The following is a 17064-nucleotide window of genomic DNA, read 5'->3' on the forward strand; positions in this document are numbered from 1 at the left end:
CCAGGCCTCCTGGAGGATTCTTTTTTTTCTTTCCATTTTAAATTAAAAAAATTTTTTTTTGCTTTTTGCTTTTTGTTTTTCTCTTTTTAACCTGGAGGATTCTTGAAGTCAAGTTCACAGGATACTTTTGGGGTGAGAGGAGCTAATCCCATTTGGAGGTAAAAAGGTCAAATTTTGAATTGTGACTATATCTGAACAAGGCCACTTTTTGGTTTTAAATAGTTTTAATGAAGTCACTCCCACAAACCACCTCTGGTTCTAAGTAAGCTCATTCACCGGCCATAATCCAGAAACTCATAAATCTGGAAAGAGATCAACAAGTTGCAGAGATTCTTCCAGATCCTGTGCAAAGCTGAGTAGCCCTGGGGCCCTTCTGGGGACCCCACACCCACCCAAATAGAACCCCCATCAGCCGCAAACCTCCACAATTCCACAATCGCCGCCATACTCATGGCCGGACTCCACTGCTCAGGATGAGCTTCATCTAAAAATTAATCTGTTGAAACACTGAGTTATGTGGGTTTTGTAGCTGAAATCTCCAGGTTTCATGGAGTCGGGGTGGGCTACGTCCCCCCACCGCCCTGTACTTCCAGAAGTTCCAGCAGTCATGCACATGCTCCTAAGCTGCCACCCAGTTAGAAATTTACCTCTAGCTGATCAACTTAAGCTCCTGCTGATCAGTACTACCCTTCTAGAGGTAATGATGATGTTGGGGTTTCTGTGAGGGAGGATCAGGGGTCCCCAACTCTTTTCCTAGTGACCTGTCACCACCTGCCCCACAGCTGAGCAAACCCTATCCTGAGAGCTCCCCTCCCCCTATTCACAGGAATCCTGGAGGTCAGGGGAATAAGGACCCCCAGGTCATACCTGAGGCTGCCCTGGATAAGGGGTTCTTCCCTCAGGTTCTGGTTAGGGGGGCTCCAATGGGGCAACCCTCTCTTCTCTGCACTCTCAAACTCTGCACCTCCACTTCCTGACACTCCTATGCAGCCCAGAGTTAGATATTGATCTGGGAGAGGCTTAGGGGTGAGGGCCCAGGGATCCCTTCCCTGCCCATCTCCCTCATGCCCAGTGAACTGGTTCAGACACCCCTCAGTTGTGAACCCACAAATCCTGCCCCAATTCCTCCAATAAGCCCCCACCTTCAGAACCAGTCCAGTGTGTTCACTATCTGGCTTTTCCCCACCTACTCTAGCCCTCCGGGTCTCGCTGATCCTGGATCTCAAAAGCCTTTGAGCTCCCACAGACTGGGGCTGGGGTAAACATGCATGGTGGTGCCTGAGGGCATGTGACCCTTCAGTTTTGTACCCCCAGAACCACTCATCTCCCAATGATTCAGCAGGTTCAGCTCCATCTGACTCCTCTGCAGCCCCTAACAACCCTTCCCAAATCTTTGTTTATGGGTCTGTGGATTTTTTTTGGCTAGAGAGTTGGCTCTCCCAATCAAAGAATTGTACACATGTGTTCCTAACCAACTCTGTTATAACTAGTTGAATTAACATTACAAATACAGCTTAACCATTCACAAGATTAAGAAGGGAAAATAAAACCCAAATACTTGCATTTCCATACCTTATAGGAAAAAAATTATTATGTTCCATTATATGCAGGAGTATATTTTGCTGGTTTGAGGAGAGTATGATGCACAGTTTTCTAGCAATTGTCTCTGTTCCTTTTTCACAGCATTGTCTTTGCTCTTGTTGATGACTGCTAGGTTTTAATTTAGTTATTTCCCATTAGTGCTTATGAGTTCAGATTGTCATTTGTTTTGCTTGTGTTTCGTCCTCATGTAACATTGGTGAGGATCCAGGAATATGACACAAAGGTAGAATAAACATTAATTTTGTGCATTCTTTGGTAATTTTGTTTTTGTAACTACAAAGCTTTGCTACAAATTGTGCATTTTATTCAAATCAGTGATCTATGTTTGTGTGATTTCTTAAACATAATTGATTATAAAAAAAATGTAATATCATCATTTCACCCCTAGTTAGAATTAGTCCATTTTTGTATCTCTATGCTGTATTTTAACACTTTGTATTACTTGGGTTATATTGCTTTGATTAAAAAATGGATCAATTAAAAAAACTGTCCCATTCATATTAAAACAGTGTCCAAAACTGTAAGTAAAATGTGTTCAGTGAATTGTCAAAAAAAAAAAAAAGCCTGTGTGTCTTTGGGGGATGGGGCAGGTGCTGGGAATCAAGCCAGGGGCATCCTATGTGTGAGGCATGATTGACGCATGTACTTTCCCAGAGGTCTATCCCCAGCTCACACACCCACCTCTCATACCCCTGCTCCCCGGGTTCCCCCATGCAGCCCTTCAGCTTCACCCAGCACTGTGAATCAAGAGGCCCAAGGCAGCTCCTCTACCTTCCACTGTTACCCTGGGCTCAGGCCCCAGCACTTCTCTGTCTCCCAGCCCCTCCTTCCAGGTTCCTCAATGTTCTGTCTGCCCAACCCCGTCAGCTCCTCCCCAGGGTCCCCTGTCTCTGCTCCCCACCCAGGTATGCACCCACATAGAGCCAAAGAGGTATTTGGATGCCACCCCCAGATCTTTCACCCAGCTCTCTGCTCTTCTGGCCTGGTCCCACCACCATCCAGCCGTATTCCCTGGGGTCCCCGCTACACCAGACCCTTTAACACTCCCCATTGGAAAGTCCAGCAGTGGCTCAGGACCTGAAGAAGTTCCCAGGACAAGTGTATGGCTTTGAGCTCATCATGGTGCTGGGGAGCTGACTCTCAGGTCTGAGCACAAGCTTTGCATGCAGGAGGTCCGGGTTCTACCCCTGGCACTGCACTCTGAGCACCCCCCAGGAGTGACCCCTGAGTGATGTGCAGCACTGTTAGTTGTGACCCTGAATCTAACCAGAACTAGTTCCTGGTGCTGCTGCTATGTGCTGCGGATTCAGCTGCAGGCCACTAGTCTTGGCAGCCCACTGTCCTTCCCACTGCCTTCCTGCCCCTTCCTTGGTAAAGTCTATATGTTAACTCATTAATTTATTTATCTTGCTTTTTTTTTTTTTTTGCATTTTGGGTCACACCTGGCGATGCACAGGGGTTACTCCTGGCTCATGCACTCAGGAATTACTCCTGGCGGTGCTCAGGGGACCATATGGGATGCTGGGATTCGAACCCGGGTTGGCCGCATGCAAGGAAAACGCCCTACCCGCTGTGCTGTCGCTCCAGCCCCTATCTTGCTTTTTTGGCCACACCGAGCGATGCTCAGGGGTTACTCCTGGTTCTGCACTCAGGAATTACTCCTGGAAGTGTTTGGGGGACCATATAGGATGCTGGGGATCAAACCCAGGTTCTGCCTTGTGCAAGGCAAACTCCCTATCCGCTGTACTATCTCCGGCCCCTGCAAAGTCTAAAAAGGGATCAGGGAGATAGTTCAAAGGGCAAGGAGCTTTGCATGTCAGAGGCCTGCATTTGGCACTGCTGGTCCTTAAGCTCCACCTTAAGATATAGGCCTGCTGGTCCTTAAGCATCACCAGGTGTGGCCCTGGTGGCCCCCAGCACCCCTGGGCCTGAGCAGCACCACACTGGAGACCCAAGAATTGAGCTGTCCAGTCCTGGGGGCCAAGCACCACCAAGAATGACTCCTAAGTCCCCTGAGCACTACTTGGGAGGTCTCAAAAAAAATTTTTTTTAATCTTCTCATTAGTCTTGGGACAGGAGTTCCACCCAGCTGCCCTGCTCTGTCCTTGCGCTCCCTGTCCCGCCCTGGACAGACATATCGTAAAGCTGAGGATGACCGCAACACAGACACTCAAAGGGATTCGCTGCACAGATGAATTTATTAACCAACATGAGGATGGCTTGTCACCTGGATGGCTTTGGTGGCGGGCAGGGGCAGGGAGGGGGGGCGGGGGGAGTGGGTGGGTGCAGTGCTAAGGAGGGAAATTAGAGAAGCTGTTGCCAGTGCCGTTCCACGGCAGCAGGTGGCTGGAGGGAGAAGGCCAAGGCCCCTCCGGCCACTGGGTGCTGACTTCAATGGCCTGGCAGTGAGGTGCGTGCGTGGCGGAGGCTGCAGAAGAGGTAACGCCAGAGGTAACGCCAAGGGGCAGCTCTGCCTGCCTCTGATTATTGCTTAAGTCTTCCTGGCTTTGCCCGCAGCCTGCCCCGCCAACCCTGATCTCATCCATCAATCACAGTGTGAGCTCCGGGGAAGGGGGTAAGGGGTGGGGAGGGTTGAGCCTTTGGGTCCTGGACAGCTGAGGTGACCCCAGGCTGGGCCCACGCTCAGCTCTAGCCCTTCCTCTCCCCAACACCAGGGCCCCATCAAGAAGCCTCCAGGGTGGCCAAGGACAAACTGGCCAGAGGGTGTCCATAGCGCCCCCAGGCAGGGAGCCTCGATGGTTTGGTGTCTGCTGACGTGGAAGCCCTTGATAGGATGGTGCCTAGTAGCTGGTGGGGCAGGCGGGCAGCTCAGGCCCGGAAGGAGGCCTTGACCACCCGCCCCTTTAGTGGCTGTGGTGGCCGGAAGTTGTTCACCATGTGGATCCTCTCATCATCCTCTGAGGTGAAAAGCAGGCTTCGAAACTTCTCCATCTGAGAAGACAGAAAATATGCAGGGGCCGTGGGGGCTGCCTTCCCCGACCCCAAGCACATCCTCTGACTCTCCCTCTTCTTGGCCCCCAACTTCAGTTATTCACTGAAGGACTCTCACCCCTGGCCCTACTCTCTCCAGTTCCAGTTCAGAGCCTGACAATAGTGGCTAGTCACAGAGTTCAGGGGTCTCCCCTCCCAGTCAGTGTCTAGGTCCTTACAGGCAGCAAACCCAGACAACTCCCAACCCAGAGACAGTGATGATTAGCAAAAAGACTGGAGCCACAGACCGTGGGGGCCCAGACTGTGGGGTGCTGACTGGGAGAAGGGACACTGAGCATTGCAGTCTGGTGCTCCGGGAGGACTCACCTGCCTCTCAGAGATGCTAATGGGATCCCTGAGCACAATCCAGGTGACGCTCTCGCTCAGCGGGGGGGTTGTCAAGGAGCCTGGGTAGGTCCAGTAGTGCCGGCTGGTGGGCAGGAGGCACTTGGGGTTGAAGCAGCTGAACTGGGCCTTGGTGCCCTGGACAGGGCCGGGAATCCGGGAATCAGCACGGGCAGCTCATTGATGCAAATCGTGGGCACATGTCTGCAGTCCCAGATGCGGCCCCAGCCAGCACATCCCCCTGCACACCCTCCTCCCCATCAAGTGTAAAAGTTGTGACTCCTTCCGAGCCCTGTGTCACCCCCTCCCCATTCTCTCCCTGGCCTTCAGTGACCCTGAGTGGTTCTGTCTGTGCATGTCCAGCTGCCTGGCGAGCATCTTGTCAATCTTATGCTCCACGGGGTTGGATCTGAGGGCCTCAATGGGGCCCCAGAGCCTGGGAACGGTACAGGTGCACTGCTCTGCCAGCACTGCCCGGTGCCCTTCATCTTAGCAAAGGCTTGTCCACTCCTGGGTACAGGGCTGCTCCCCTGCTCCCCTCCAGGCTGCCCTGGATCAGGCCCACAGACCCCTGCTCTCACCTTAAACCGCACCATGTAGAGGGCGTCGGTCAGGCGGTTCATGCTGGGGTGCTCGTTCCCCGTCTGTAGGGGAGAGGGTCAGGTGAGTCTAGCACCCCCTACGGTCTGGAACTGGGGGCAGTGCCAGGCCTCCCGTGCCCCTCCTGGCCCCACATCACCCCCCTCACCTCCAGGAAGACACCGACCACAGCCAGGCCATCGGGTGCCGAGGCCGCCTCCCCAAAGGTGCTGTACTTGGTGGCATTCCAGTGAACCAGGTGCAGCTACGGGGTGACAACCGGCCAGGGCTTAGCGCCTGCAAGGGACCAGGAGAGCTGGGACCCAGGCTTACTGGACTCCCAGCAAACTCCAGGTCTGCTGCAGGGGGGGCATGGAAGCTTGACAAAGCTCTGAGAGACAGCATCCTCTGTGCTGTGGGCCCATCCCTCCCTGAGCCCATGGAGCCCAGCAAGGCTGCCGGCCCACCCGCAAGTCAATGTGAAACATGTCCTGGAGCACGTGTCCCTGCAGCTGAGTGCAAAGGTGAGGGTGGAGCTACCGGACGGACCCTCTGGAGAAACATCCCAGGAGAACCGTGTGGGTCAAAGACCGAGCGGGTAGACAAGTCAGGGGCCAGCCCTGGGCTGGGGGAGGAGCACGTACAGATCAGTGGGGGATTCAGGGCCAGGGAGGCCAGGCCTGCTGGGCCTGAAATGCCAGCCCCACTTTTGGGGGTCATACTGGGGAATTGGTGGGGCGTTTATTTTTTACCACACCCAGGGGCTCTCAGGGGACCATATGTGGTGCTGGGGAGAGAACAGGGGTCAGCCCTGGACAAGGCCAGTGCACGCTCCCTGCTGTTTCTCCAGCTCCAGATCCAGTTGGAAAGGTGGTGACCCAGGGCATGGGGGACTGGATTTGCCTTTCAGAGAGCTGGACACATGGACCACCAGCAGGAGTTAGAGTTCAGGTAAAGACCCTGAGCAGGGGTGGGTGGAGGGCATCCACCGGGCTTGGTGCCCGCCCTGGCTCTATTCTCCCCGCTGGGGTGTGGGGGGATAGGAGGGCCCTTACCTCGCTGGGGAACGACTTGCCGTCCACCGTGTGCTCTGAGCCCACGCTGTGCTTCTGGCCCCAGTGGAAATGGAATTGCTTGAGTCGGTAGGGCCCGTCCAGGGGCCCCCCAGTCACCACTGCAGGAAAAAAGGGGGTGTGGACCTAAGTGGCACCCCAGAGCGCATCCAGGTGTTGCCCAGGGATGGGAGGCTTTCCATTCAGAAAATTCCCTGCAAGAATTTGGTTCCATCCCTACCCAGGCCCCTCGCTCCTAGACCGGGCCTGGGCAGAGATCCAGGCCGCCTGCAGGTGGCAGAAGAACCTGGCAATGATAGGACAATGATAGGACATACCTCTCCCTCATTTCCGCCTGATTTTTCCGGTTACGTGGGACCTGGGCTCCTAGTACCACTAACAAAAGAACCTCTCCTTCTGGAGCCCTGGCCCAGGGCTGGGTTCACAGGATTACTTTGCTTAGTTCTCCCAGTAGCCCATGAGGGACAGAGCTTACTGTCTCTGTATTAGTAAGAAATGATGGCGCCTAGAGGGCAAGGCATTGGCCCAACATCACACAGCACGGCCCTGAGCAAGGCTCTAAGGCTATCGCATTTCCTATGTAAGTCAGAGCCAGAGCCCTGATCATCAAGCTGTGTTGCCTTGCCCCAAATTTTACATCTCCCCAGATCCTTGTACTGCCTAAAGGCCACCGAGTCCCCACTCAGATGGCCAGGTCCAGGTGGCTCCAATGTGCCCCCTTCATTTCCTCCAGAGGAGGGTCCTGCTCATGCTGCTTCTGGGCCTTCCCCGCTACCTGGTGAGTAGGGCCACACCAGGCCTGAAGGAGGGATTGAATCACCAGCTGAAAGGGATCCACCAGGGCCTGAATGTGAGCCTTGGGATCGGGTGACAGCCCCAGACTCAGAGTGTGACAGGGCCCCTCCAGGAGGGGTGCCCAGGGCAGGATCTTCCCCCACAGAGCTCTAGAGGAGGAGGAGGGAGAGTTGAGAGACGTCCCTTCCCCCTGTCCTCCCTGCTCCCCTACACACACACACACACACACACACACACACACACACACACACACACACTGCCCAGCCTTATCGGAGATGCTGAGCCTGTCATGGTGATTCTGGCAGAAAAGAGAAGCTTGTTCTAGAGTCCAGCTCAGGGGTCCAGTGAAGAAGGGGGCAGGATCCCCGGATTCGAAGGCTGAGCACCCTAGTCTGACCTGTGAGCACCGAATTCTTCCTTTCACTGAGCATTCACCGTTCACTGTGTGCCCAGCCCTCAGCTGACTTTGTACCCATGACCTCCTTGAGGGGGACACGTTGTTCCTGGGCCTGACGCTCAGAAAAGCAGGAATCCTGCCCAAGGTCACACGACTCAGGAGTGGCAGTATCCCAGCTGTCTTCTGTTTGTGCTTAATCTCTTTCTGTGGGCTCCCTGTCATCCCAGTTCTGGGAATTTGGGGGAGCAGAGGGAGCCCCAGACAAGCCTGAAAGTAGACCTCCTTGAACCTGGCCCTGCACAGAGGCTTCTCTAAGTATCAATGCTGCACCTCAGTGGCCTCTGAAGGCTGTTTGGGGGGCCTGTGACCCTTCCCAAAGCTTTGGGAGACTTTTCCTTAGAATCCAGTGCCAGGAAATGCTGTGTCCCTCTTCCAAGGACCGACTAGACATTCTTCCTCCTGCGGCAAGAACTAGACCTGAACTTCTTTCTCTTCTCTCCTAGCCTGCCAAGGAACTCAGAGCTGAGCAACTAAGCCAGAAAGTCTTTTTTTTTTCTTTCTTTTTTTGGGTCACACCCAGCGATGCACAGGGGTTACTCCTGGCTTATGCACTCAGGAATTACTCCTGGCGGTGCTGGGGAACCATACAGATTCGATGCTGGGAATCGAAACCAGGTCGGCCGCATGCAAGGCAAATGCAGCCTACCCACTGTGCTATCACTCCAGCCCCAGAAAGTCTTTTTCTTTACCTACCTCTTGATTTCCTCTCCAGATCGGAAGTTCCCTGGAGCTCTTAGTTGTGTGTGTTGGGGGGAGGGGAGGCAGGGGCAGGGGACAGAGCACCAACCATTCCCTTACCCAGGGAAGTAGCCAGTTCTCCATCATTGGCCAGGCCCGAAGACAAAATTCCTACATTGGGGAATATTCCTGAGCTCACTAAGACCTGACCGCAGACAAGCATGGATTCTATTTCGGGGCAAAGAAACTCGGGAAGGAGCTGCCCGAAGTTCCCACTGGCCTCTCCAATCCAGGACGATGGGGATCTTGAGGTCAGAGGTGGACTGGAGAGAGGACCTTGATATGGGACAGGACTGGCTCTGGGCCCCCCAGCTCCCAGACTTGGTGCTCATCCGTGTTACTGGTGGTGCAGAGGAATAAAACATGGGCGCTGGGCCACAGCACCTTTTAGCTCCCTTCTCTCCCTTCTCTCTCTCTCTCTCTCTCTCTCTCTCTCTCTCTCTCTCTCTCTCTCTCTCTCTCTCTCTCTCTCTCTCTCTCTCTCTCTCTCTCTCTACTGGATTTGGCCAGATCACAGAGAGCAGAGTTTGGCCATAGGCCACCCCACCCCTCACTAATGGGGCAGGGAATGAAAAATCAAACCAGCCTAAAGTGTGGTGGACGAGAAGGAGGGGGAAGAGCATTTCTTGGGCATCTGCTATAGACCAGCTCAACGTCCCTGCAGTTCTGTGACCCTGGAGAGGAAAGCGGCCTCCACTGCTTGCATTGCATGCACAAGGGCATAGGCGCCGAGCCGGAGACTCTGGAGCTGGGAGAGGACCTGCCTTCTCTACCCCAGCATGCTGCCCCCTCCCGGGCCTGTCCACAGCGGGCGGGCAGAGCGCCAGTTCTGGCACAGGCTGCTTACCGGTTCGGTCATCATTGTCATTGAAGTCCACCTGGACGGAGTGTCCGTTGTTGGCGATGCTGACAGACCTGCAGGCCTCATAGGACAGCTCCAGAGGCTTCAGGCTGGGTGAGTAGACAGCCTGGCTGGACACGATGTTGATGGGGGACTGGCGCTCTCCCTGGGCAATGGGAAACAGCTTGTGCCACTGTGAGGGGCCTGCAGTGGGCAGAGGGCAAGGATCAGACTAGCTCACATCTCTCGGCTACACGTTGAGGCCATCCGTGGGCCATTGTCCCCCTGTCTTCTTTTCTCAGGAAGATTGTGGAGATATACCAGAGGTGCTGGGGGTGGGCTACTCCCAACTGGGTGCTCAGGGCTTGCTCGTGGAGGTGCTTAGGAGACCATGTGGTGTCAGGGCATGAGCCCGGGCTCCAGCCTTCTCTCCGGTGTACTTTCAGAGGTCCCATATCGGAGATGGGCAACTTGGACCACCAATCCCAGCTCTGTCACTTGCCCTCTCACCATCCTTTCCCTTGTCTGTGAAATGACCTCACTAACAGTCACCTCCTAGAACTGACAGGAAGCCTAGAGGGGCTGCCTGGACAGCAGACTCACCCCCACACCCAGAACATGCTCAGAGGGGTCCCCCAGAACCTGATGTCCCCAGCCTGATGCTGGCCGCTTCCCCTCCCCCTGCTTAGACATGTTCGTGCTAATGTTCACAGGGGCCTCACTTTGACGTGAGAGGCCTCAGCTCCACACAGGCCCCTTGTGAAGGAGAGAGCAGCGGGGCGCTGTTTCTCAGATGAGCGAACTGAGGCCCCTCAGGCATGTGCATGCTTGGGTACGGTATAAATACGTGCGCGTGGCCTGCCTCAGCTGCCCTTCCCTTTCTGAAATGTGCCCAGAGATCCACCCATTTTCTCCTTGCACACCCACGTGATCAGTGACCAGACCCAGAGGGCCCAGGCCCAGCAACACTCATGACTGCAAACATGTCCCTGCTGACTCCATCTGACACACACGTGTGCACCCTTACATACAAACATGCCCTGTTGCAAACCTAGGTCTGCATGAAGAGATGGCAGCAAACACACTTGTGCACGCACGCACGCACACACACATACACCTGCACGTACACCCACAGGCGCCCACCACCTGCCTCCCAGAGCCTCCATCTGTAGCCTGGAGGCTCGGCATCTCCCCGGGGAACATCCTGAGATGCGGCCTATTTTTAGCACCCTCGCCGGCTGGTGCTTCTCCCCGTTTTTGGCTTCTTAAGTTTTCCTGAGAAAACAGCAGCAGGTGCCGACAGAGCCGAGGCCCCAGTGGATGACTCAGAATGGTGGCCCAGACCCACTGGGTTATTTTTGAAGTCCTATGAGCACGTCGCATGCTGGCACCTCCCTCCGCCTGTTCCCTTCCCTCCTTACCCCCAGAAGGTACCACCTTGGCCTGGCTGATGATGGGCAGGGAACTGAGGGTGGCAGGCCCCAGAGCACCCTGGCTGCTCACAACTAGAGGGCAGGACTAGCAAGGCTGGGGTCAGGGGCTCCCTCTCCTGGGGACACACTTAGATGTTGGCCCAGAGCAGGTGCAGGAGGAGTCGGAGCTTTGCGGGGTCTGTCCACCTGCCCGTTCCCTGCTTCTTTCCATCCCAGCAGCTCTACGAGGCCTTTTTCTGGATCTCTCTTTAGCATGTACGCCCACATCTGGGGTTCTCCCTTCCAAATTATGCTACCCTGTCCTTGGGGGTCTTGGGGAAAGGCAGAGACACCAGACATCTCCCTGAGCCCCTCTGGAGCATTGCGAAGTCCACCCCCTCCATAACCTGACCGATGCAGGGCCCACACACATGCTGGGAATGGGGAGAACACAGCAGAGAGGTCCCTGGAGGTTGGTAAGAAGTAGCTCAGAGCCGTACCAAGCCTGCCTGGCTCTCCCTCCCGCCGCCCCTTCTTTCTTCTTTGCCTCCCCCTCCCCACCCCCACCTCAACTGAGCGATGGAGCGCCTGTTACGGGTCAGCTTGTCTGGCCAGTCAGCCCGGGAGGTGGGTTTGGGCCAGCGGCTCCGGCGCCTCAAGCCGGGACATGCTTACACATCCCGCTCTATGCGGAAGCCCCGACCCAGGCGTGCGCCCCTGGATGCCCCCGCCCTCACATACCTCCAGCACGACAGCCAAGACGATGCTTCCTCGGGGAAGCTCTCCCGGGGACACTGCGCCCTTGCCCCCGCGGAGCCCCTCCCGGGAGGTCCCCGCACACACGCCGTGCGCGCTCCCCGCACAGACACCGCGCACCGCGCTCCTCCCCGACCACCCCGCGCTGCCCGGGGCCCTCTCAGCCCGCAGCGGCACCCTCCGGGGCGCGTGAGCAAGAGTCGGGCTCGGGTCCGAGCGAGCGCCACCGCTGCCTGGGGCTGCGCGGAGGAGGCGGCGGGATGCGCGGGCGGGCGGCGCGGACTTCGCGCCGGGCGCCGGAGCGGGGTTGCCAGGGTCCCGGGCTGGCCTGGAGGGTGGGGGCTTGCGGGCTGGGGAGCCCCGGTCGGGGCTGCGTGCCGGCGGGGGCGCCTACCGTCGTTCTGGCCGTAGCCCCAGCCGTGGTGGCCGGTCATGCCGCTGCCGTCCCCGCAGCCGTGCACCTGCCCGCTCGGCTCGGCTCCGCGCTCCGGGCTGCGGCTCCGGCCCCGCGGCTGGCAGCCTCTTAAAGCGGTGGCGGGCGGGAGGAGCAGTTCCCAGGGGACCCGCCCCCCCAACCCCCCAGCAGGGCGAGAGAGGCCGTCTCTGCCCCACCCCCGCCCCTCCACCCACTGGCCACTTGAGCCCGGGGTTCCGATGAGAGGCGTGGGGACCTAGCCCTGCTCCAGCCCAGTGCGCCCTGGCCAGAGGACGGTCTGCTTCCAGGACTGAGACGTTGCCCGCGCTGAGGGCTCATTCCCTTCACTTTCCGCAGGCTTGTGCCTGAGCTGTAAAACCCACCACCACCAGGCCCCTGAGATTGGAGTGTCCCCATGAAGCTGCCCAGCTGTCCACTGTGTCCCTCGAATCCCCTGGGAAGAGCCTGGACCAAACTTTGGTTCCTTCTTGTTGTGGAAGCTTCCCATTACAGACCCATTTCATAGAACAGGAGACTGAGGCCTGGGAAGGTGAAGTGACCTGCCTTAGGTCATCCAGACAATGAGTAAGAGGGTCTCTTCCAGTTCTCACTTCAGTTTGTTCGTTTTTCTTTTTGTCACTTTCTCTGGATGCTGGGGCCAAAGGGGATCCATTGGGTGATAGGCTAGAAGCCCTGGGATGCGGGCAAGTCAGACCATCTGAACCCTTGGCACAGGCAGCAGAGGCACTGAGGGGAGTGGGGCGGGGTCCAGCAGGAGAGTGAGAATATGCAGAGCCACAGGCACCAGTTGGCTTCCCCATGTGCAACCAAGTCTGAGAACTCACCTCCTTACTCTCATTCCCTCCAGTGCTCCATCCATCCCTCATCTATCCATCCATCCATCCATCCATTATCCTTCCACCCACCCATCCGTCCAGCCCTCTTCCACCCACCCATCTATCTATCGCCTGTCTCTCAACAGTCTGTTGCATTACCCTCCTTAGCCTCTTTCCTTCATTCCCCATGAACTCAGGCCCCTCCCTGCTGCACTCAATTTCTGCCTTGGTTGCTCATTTCCCATTCAGAAGTCGGCCACTTGCAGTGCCTTCCACTTCTTGGTATGTCCTTCCTCACCCACCCAAGGTTCCAGCAGGCCAAATCTGGTTCACCTTGGTAGATGGCCTTCTGCCAAAAGGAAGGCTCTGCTTGCCTCAGCAATTTGGGAAGGACAGACAGGTGGACTACAGGACAAATAATCCTGCCCAGTGGCCTAGACCTCACAGGGGCTGAAGGGCCCTTGTTCATTGTCTATGGATCTGAGCTTGGCCAAGAGAGATTTCTTTTTTTTTTTTTTGCTTTTTGGGTCACACCCGGCGATGCACAGGGGTCACTCCTGGCTCATGCACTCAGGAATCACCCCTGGCGGTGCTCAGGGGACCATATGGGATGCTGGGATTCGAACCCGGGTCGGCCGCGTGCAAGGCAAACGCCCTACCCGCTGTGCTATCACTCCAGCCCCAGCCAAGAGAGATTTCTTTAGGCCCTGCTCTTTGCTGACCTTTGGAGGTAATCTGCCATCCTGATTTCTGGTTCTCCTCTATCTCTGTGCCTGCCTCACTTTCTCTCTCCTTGAACCGCATCTCCCTAGGAAAAGTTGTGGAGATGAATTGAGAGAGGGTTGACTGGGTCACGATCAATCAGTGACTTGATTAACCAGTGTTACATGACATTAAGGGTGGGGCCGGGGGGATTCATGATAAACACACATGTCAAGGTCGCAGATCTCCAAGTCAGAAATGTCATCTGCATGCCAAGAAGACGAAGACCAGTGTGAGGTCTCTGTCAAAGCAACCAGCCATACTGTTCCTGGGAATCACCATCCTCTCAGGGCCTACGGACAATTGTGTCCAATTCGCCAACTCACTTTCCCTCACAGTGACTCAAACCTTGCATATATATATGTAATATATATATAATATTTTCTTTCAACTTTTAAAGTGCATTTGCCACCTTCTTCCTTTCTCTTTGTTGTTGCAATGACTGGGGATTAGACAAGTCATTCCACTGTGGGTACAATACCTGGTTATGGTACTTCTTGGGGTCACACTCATTTAGTTACATTGCTCTAGAACCTGGTTGTCATGCTTGCTGTGGTGCTTGTATCATGCATGCCAGGGTTACTCTCCAGACCACAGTGCTCACCCATCTCTTTTAGGTGCTCACTGGGGAGACACACACACATGCAACACTTTAGTTGCATTGCTCGCACACATCTACTGCAGTATGCCAGAAATTGCATACTCTAGCAGCACCTGGGGTCAAAAAAGCAGAGCTGGCGGGACTGAGCACACGTGTGACACTGGGATTGAACTCATGACCATCTGCTTGCAAGTCTGATGTTTTCGCCACCAAACCATCCCCAGGCCCCCTCCATGTTTCTCTAAATAACTGAAAACATTTGAAATTATTCGTGTATGTTTACAGCCAGTTTCATCTGCAGATTAAACTCTGGGGGGTGGGGTTGACCTCATTTACAAATGAGGAAAGCAAGGCTCAGAAGCTAAGACTGGTGCACAGTGAATGGCAGAGCCAGGAGGAAGCCTGGGCTGCTTCAAGCCACATTCAGCTCATCTCTAGTCCCTGGATGCAGAGACTGGATTTGAAATTTGATTGTCATTTGTGTGTATGTGCGAGATTCTCATTGAAAGAGCTGCTCAGAGAGTGTTTGACTCTAGGAAGCAGACTGGGAGACCAGGAGTGGGGTAAGGTGCTGCTGAATGAGGGAAAGAGGGACACTCTTTACTGCCTACACTTTGTACCTTTTCAAAGAACTGAGTATTGCCTCTTTACCAGGCAAATAAGAGTTGATCCAGTTCTTTCTATCTTACAGTCTGGATTCTGCAGTTTTCTCCAGGAACCAGGGTGCTGGGAATTCAGCAGGTGAGAGAGGAACGGGTGGAGTCTGCCTGTCTCTGGTGAGGCCCTAAGGCCACTGCAGCCCACTGAGGTCAACGTGGGAAAGGCAAGTGCCCCCTTCCAGGCGCCTCCCATCTCAGTGAGGTGCTGTCATTAAAACAGAATTGATTTCCTGCTCTGCGGTTTACTCTTTGGTCTCACTGGCTTGGATGGCGCCTGGATTCTGCATTAATGGTGGAAGGGGAGCCCAGGGGTGTGGGGGCTGTGATGAAGGTCAGGGGCCCTTACACAACCGCACCTCGTTCCCATGTGGCCTTGGCTGGGTCTCACTTCCCTTCTCTGAAGTACAGTGTCACACTGCCCTTTGACCTGCCAGGTGACAAGGGGGATCCTCCCTGCAATCTCACCTTATGGGAGTACTGAGATGACAGACATCCAGTGCTGCACCAACAGGGCAAGAATGCCTACTCAGCACTGTCTGTTCCGCTCAGGGCCGAGGGGCCAGGCAGAAGCCCTATAGCCTGTGGCCAGAGACTCTACGATTGAAATGACAGTAACTCCATGTACCACCTCCACCTTACAGGTGCATAGCGGTAAACCCAGAACTGTATGCATGCAGGGCAAGTGCTACATTCATGGCCAAGTTCCATGTATTTTGAAAAGACAATCCCACTCTAAGGGTGTGTGTGTGTGTGTGTGTGTGTGTGTGTGTGTGTGTGTGTATGCAGCCCGCACACACATGATTACACACAGTGGGATGGTATGAGAGAGACCTGAATTTGACTCCCAGCTCTGAATCTGTGTGGTCTGGGGCAAGTTGCTTCATGTTTCTGGGCCCACTTGCTCTTGTATAAGCTGGAAGCGGGAGTAGAGACAGCTCCTAAGCCAGCCAGAGGAGGGGATGATTGTGTGATTCTTGATCCAAGGATGTGTTTCTCAGACCCTGTTCTTTCTCTTCTTTTCCTAAGTTTGTAGTTGGGCACATTTAAACCCCAAGCATGACTTTTTTTTTCAATGATAGCACTAGTATCTAGTCATTGCACAATAGATTTAGAAGAATCAGAAAAGAAAACAGAAGGAAATTAAAACTATTTGGGGATGTGACTCAAGAATCAGCCTTGTTAACATTCTAGTGATTGTCCTGCCAGGCTTTTCCATATGTATCAATAAGACAAAACAACCACAATCAGGAGCTGGAGCAATAGGGCAGTTGGTAGGCTTCTTGCCTTGCATGCATCCGGGTTTGACCCCCAGAATCCCATATGGTCCCCCAAGCTGGCCAAAAGTGACTCCTGAGTAAATCCTGAGCATTGCTGGCTGTGGCCCCCAAACAAAACAAAAACACCATAATCAAATATTGGGGATGTGGCTCAGGGGAGAGGGCATGTCTAGGGCCAGGTTTCATTCCCAACACTAGATAATTAGGATCCAGTATGTAGCTTTGTCCTTCCTTCCTTCCTTCCTTCCTTCCTTCCTTCCTTCCTTCCTTCCTTCCTTCCTTCCTTCCTTCCTTCCTTCCTTCCTTCCTTCCTTCCTTCCTTCCTTCCTTTCTTCCTTCCTCCCTCCCTTCCTTCCTTTCTTCCTTCCTCCCTTCCTTCCTCTCCTTCTCCCTTTCCATTTCCTCTCCCTTTCCCTCTCTCCCTTTCCCTCCCTCTCTCCCTTTTTTCCTGTTCCCCTCATCCACATTCTCTCTCTCTTGCTCACTTGCTTGCTCTCTCTCTCTCTCTCTTTCTCTTGCTCTCTCTTGTTTTGGGGCCACACCTAGAAGTGCTCAGGGCTTACTTCTGACTCTGTGCTCAGGGATCGCTCCTGGAGAGGCTCTGGGAACCATATGGGGTTCTGGGGATTGAATCTAGGTCAGCTACATTCAAGGCAACTCCCTACTTACTATACTATCTCTCCAGAACCTTAACTTCTTTATTAACATAGGTTAAAATCATACAGCAATCAATCATCACAAATTTACTGATTTATTTTATGATAATTCCTTTTGCCATTCCTTGAAGGTTTGTTGTAGCAAGTGTTATAAAATAAATTCGTTACATGCCTGCCAAAGAGACAGGCTGGTGGTGGCAGGGAGCCTGGTGGCGGGAAGGGGACATTGGTGGTGGAACTAATGTTGGAGCTTTGCATGCCTGAAACAT

The 17064-nt window shown here is 54.6% G+C and overlaps 1 protein-coding gene across 2 annotated transcripts; it reads right to left on the reverse strand.

Annotated features, from left to right (window-relative positions):
• Positions 1 to 3781: 3781 nt before the first annotated feature.
• On the reverse strand, positions 3782 to 12137 carry CA7 (carbonic anhydrase 7). Of its 2 annotated transcripts, XM_004600618.2 has the most exons (7): positions 11984 to 12137; positions 9428 to 9625; positions 6573 to 6691; positions 5687 to 5782; positions 5520 to 5582; positions 4921 to 5076; positions 3782 to 4554 (listed from the first exon to the last, which is right to left on the reverse strand). In XM_004600618.2, the coding sequence occupies exons 1-7, from the start codon at positions 12021 to 12023 to the stop codon at positions 4432 to 4434; spliced, it is 795 nt and encodes a 264-aa protein (XP_004600675.2). In that variant the 5' UTR covers positions 12024 to 12137; the 3' UTR covers positions 3782 to 4431. The 2 variants fall into 2 exon arrangements, with proteins under 2 accessions (XP_004600675.2, XP_055002367.1); XM_055146392.1 differs by lacking the exon at positions 5687 to 5782.
• Between the last annotated feature and the right edge of the window lie 4927 nt (positions 12138 to 17064).

Source organism: Sorex araneus, chromosome 8 (genome assembly GCF_027595985.1).
Source record: "Sorex araneus isolate mSorAra2 chromosome 8, mSorAra2.pri, whole genome shotgun sequence".
NCBI lineage: Eukaryota > Metazoa > Chordata > Mammalia > Eulipotyphla > Soricidae > Sorex > Sorex araneus.